The 3,915-nt window shown below is 43.1% G+C and overlaps 1 protein-coding gene across 1 annotated transcript; it reads right to left on the reverse strand.

Annotated features, from left to right (window-relative positions):
• Positions 1-382: 382 nt before the first annotated feature.
• LOC142425690 (cytochrome c-like) lies at positions 383-3,452 on the reverse strand. Its single transcript, XM_075531007.1, has one exon. The coding sequence runs from the start codon at positions 3,287-3,289 to the stop codon at positions 2,948-2,950; it is 342 nt and encodes a 113-aa protein (XP_075387122.1). The 5' UTR covers positions 3,290-3,452; the 3' UTR covers positions 383-2,947.
• Positions 3,453-3,915: the final 463 nt, after the last annotated feature.

Genomic DNA, 3,915 nt, shown 5'->3' on the forward strand with positions numbered 1-3,915 from the left:
CCAAGGGAAGTTGAGTTCACGTGCATTTTCTCCCCCTGGGAGAATGGAGGTATAAGTCCCATTGGCTTGTTGCCTGTGAAAATCCAGATAGAACACCCAGTTATTTTTGGTCCGTTCTGTTCAGTGAACCAAAGCATGTGGTCAGAAAGCATCAAAGAAATTGGCCAATTTCTCTATTTTCCCTCCTCTTACTTTGGGTGATAGGTTTGTTCATCTTACTCTTATGATTTATAACTTAATTATACACATACAGATGATGATGATTGTATATATAAAACAATTATACAATTAAAGCATAACTCTAGGAGCATCCTTATCTTCTCCTTTAGTATAATGAATTTTTTTTTGTTTTTTTAATCCAAAATTTAATATAGTCATCACAGGGTGCAAATGGAAACTGAATTTTAAAAACAAACCAAACAAAAATGACACTACAGCTTAAGATACAGAATTCAACACAGAAATGAAGAGTTGTCAGGTAGCAGGATAGGGGGTGGTTCCTCTCCATGCCTGCCCCCCCACCCCCAGGAGGTTGGAAGCCATTGCAGGCTAAGTGGCATATTGCAGGCTAAGGGGCATGCGCCAATTCAAGCCCGAGCCAGGTGGGCTTGATTCAGTCAATGAGGTCAACTAGTGCCATTGACCACGCCTCCCAGTGGAAAGCCCTAAAGGCTGGAACCTGGAGACCACCGTCCTCTTTTCCAGCTGCTCTTCGTCTTCCTTGCCTTGAACGGTCTCTCTGGCCTCAGGCCACCATGTGTGGGTGTACAGTGGCCCAAGGGTGCCCGTGTTCAGTGACTGTAAAGCCTGAGATTTCTGTCCTTTATAAAAACCCATTTGGTTCACAAACCTGGCTTGGAAGTGAATTCTTTGTTGTGCGAAGCCAAGTACCGAGTATTTCCCACCTGAGAAATCTAACCGAATCTACGGAAAAGAAGGTCTTCTTCAAGGTCAGGTCAGGGCTCTTGGCTGGAGACTTGCTTTGAGTAGGTTTCCTGCAGGTATTCCTTAAAGGCTGTGGGGTTCTTCCAGAGTTCAGCAGCATGTATCTTTAAAGGGCTGTTGATGTTGGGCTCTCCCGGCAGCTCTGGATGGAACAAGAGTCCTGACATCCTACAGGGCAGACCACTTGTCCTTCAGGATGCCCAGGCCCATGTTAGTTAGTTACCCTGAGTGCCCGCGTTGGGGTGGTAGCAGGGGGTGAGGAACTTCACAGTGGGCGCATTGTCAGGGCAGCCACTAGAGAACTCCAGTGAGAGCGTGTCCCTCAGGCCTTCATAGACGGTGCCAGCTGCTCCGTGGAAGGTCCCGACTCACCTGAAAAGGCTGTCTGACTCCAGGAAGGCAGGGACATCGTGAGGATCATCAGCTCCTACGCAGGGAATCCCGGGCCATGTCCCCTCTGGGATCGGCCACTCTTTTTGGCGCAACGAAGCTGGCTGTGGCTGTAGCTTGGTTCTGGGAAGTCATTCGCTCAGCACTAGCAGAGACAGAGCTCAAAAGACTAGAGAGCAACTGCCCCGATGGAGTTATGAATACGTGAAAACGTACATTACGAAGCAAAAATAATACCTGATTTGTTACTCCTAACAACAAAATTCTTTTATCACTTTTTAAAACCACAATGCCATCCTTGGTGCTGTGTACATGATGCCACTGAAAACAAGGACACCAGTATCTCAAATACCGTCCCTTAAGAGTCAGCCAGGTTACAGCAGAACGTCTAGGCTAAGACAGACTAAGAAGAAGGAAGAGACAGCCCACTTTCTGAAAACCTTCTGAACAGCAATGGGACACTGTTCATAAGATGAGATTCTTGGGTTGGAAGGCTCTTGAAATATTACGGGGGAAGAGTTGCCTCCTCAAAGTACATTAGGACTTAATGAAGCAACGCATTCAGGACTTTCATTTGCTGGTGTGGCATGACTCACAAAGAGAAGAAACAGCAGCAGCAACAACAAAAAAACCATGAATGATTGGAATGTGAATGCACAAAACATGAATCAAGAAAATTTAGACGTTTTTCAAAACTGAAATGGAAGGAATAAAGTTCAGGACCCTAAGCATTAACGACTTGAAATGCACTGGTATTGGCCATTCCGGAGAGGCAAATCAGAGAGCTGACTAAGCGGGGAGAAAGAAATGGAAGAGGAAGATGTGAAGTCATTGTTAAAAGGAGCGGTTCAAAATCCATCCTGAAGTACAACGCTGCCAGTGACTGGGAAATAGGCATATGCCTACATGGGAGACCACTAAATAAGGCTGTTATTCAAACTTAAAACACCAACCACAAAGGCCAGATATGAAGAAAGGGCGGATTCTACTAACTTCTACAGTCTAAAATTCATCAAACATGCATCCGGCAACCAGGACATATTGATAATTACTGATGATTGGAATGCAAAAGTTGAAAACAAAGAGAACGAATCTGTAGTTGGAAAATATCATCTTGGTGATAGGAAAAAAAACACTGGAGATAGCATGATAGAATTTTTCAAGATCACATTGCAAATAACTTTTTCAATAACATAAGCAATAAGTATACATTGAGACCTTTCCAGGTGGAATGAACAGAAATCAAATTGATTGCATTTGTAGAAAGGGCTGATGAAGCAGCACTATATCATCAGCTGAAATAAGGCTAGGGGCTGATTGTAGAACAGATCATAAATTGCTCACCTATGAATTCAGGTTGAAGCTGAATAACATCAAAACAAGTTCATGAGAGCCAGAATACATGACCTTGAGTATATCCCACCTGAATTTAGAGGCTATTTTTGTTGTTTTTTTAATTTAATCACAGCCAATCTTTAATTTATGACTGTCTAAACAAAATATCCTTATCAGTCATTTATGACCTGATTTCTGGTGTGTGAGATCAATTTAAATCTGGTCCATGTTAAAAAAAAAGTCACAAGACATTTTATAATAAGGCAGTGGCCAACTATTACTCATTAGTAGCTTTTTTGAGATAAGCTATCAAGTCTACCCTTTCTTCCTTCTTCTTAATGCCGGCAAAGATAATTTTTGTTCCGGGACTGTACTTGTTGGGATTTTCCAAATACTCCATCAGCGTGTCCTCTCCCCAGGAGATACCTTTGCTCTTATCGGCATCTGTGTAAGTGAATCCAAGGGTTTGGCCAGTCTTTCTCCCAAACCAACCATGGATAGTTGGCCCAGTCTTGTGTTTGCCGCCCTTTTCCACAGTGTGGCACTGGGCACACTTCTGAACAAAAAATTTCTTGCACTTCTCAATATCACTCATCGTGAATTCACGCTTTTGTTGCATGCTGTATGACTGTAGCCATTTTAGAGGCTATCTTAAGAATAAACTCACTACTTTGAACACTAATGACCAAAGACCAGAGGAATTATAGAATGACATCAAAATATACATGAAGAAAACGTTCATTATAAAGATATGAAGAAAGAGTCGTGGGGAGGAGACGAGCCAGTCAGGGTGCAGTGTAGCAAAGATGAAACATGCAACTTTCCTCTAGTTCCTAAATGTTTTCCCCCCCCACCCTCCCCCCACTATCATGATTCCAATTCAGGACCAGTGGTGAGAGTGGTGATACTGGGAGAGTGAAGGGTGGGTGGGTTGGAAAGGGGGAAGCAATTACAAGGATCTACATGTGACCTCTTCCCTGGAAGACGGACAACAGAAAAGTGGGTGCAGGGAGACGTCGGACAGGGCAAGATATGACAAAATAATCATTTATAAATTATCAAGGGTTCATGAGGGAGGGGGTAGCAGGGAAGGAGGGGAAAAATGAGGAGCTGATGCCAGTGGATTAGGTGGAGAGCAAATGTTTTGAGAATGATGAGGGTAATGACTGTACAAATGTGCTTTACACAATTATGTGTGTATGGATTGTGATAAGAGTTTTATGAGCCCCTAATAAAATGATTAAA

The sequence above is a fragment of the Tenrec ecaudatus genome, chromosome 14, assembly GCF_050624435.1.
Source record: "Tenrec ecaudatus isolate mTenEca1 chromosome 14, mTenEca1.hap1, whole genome shotgun sequence".
NCBI classification, from domain to species: Eukaryota; Metazoa; Chordata; class Mammalia; order Afrosoricida; family Tenrecidae; genus Tenrec; species Tenrec ecaudatus.

What these genes read in the sequence shown, in the direction of transcription:
- LOC142425690 (XM_075531007.1), bottom strand. Translation starts at nt 3,289, where the DNA reads ATGCAACAAAAGCGTGAATTCACGATGAGTGATATTGAGAAGTGCAAG.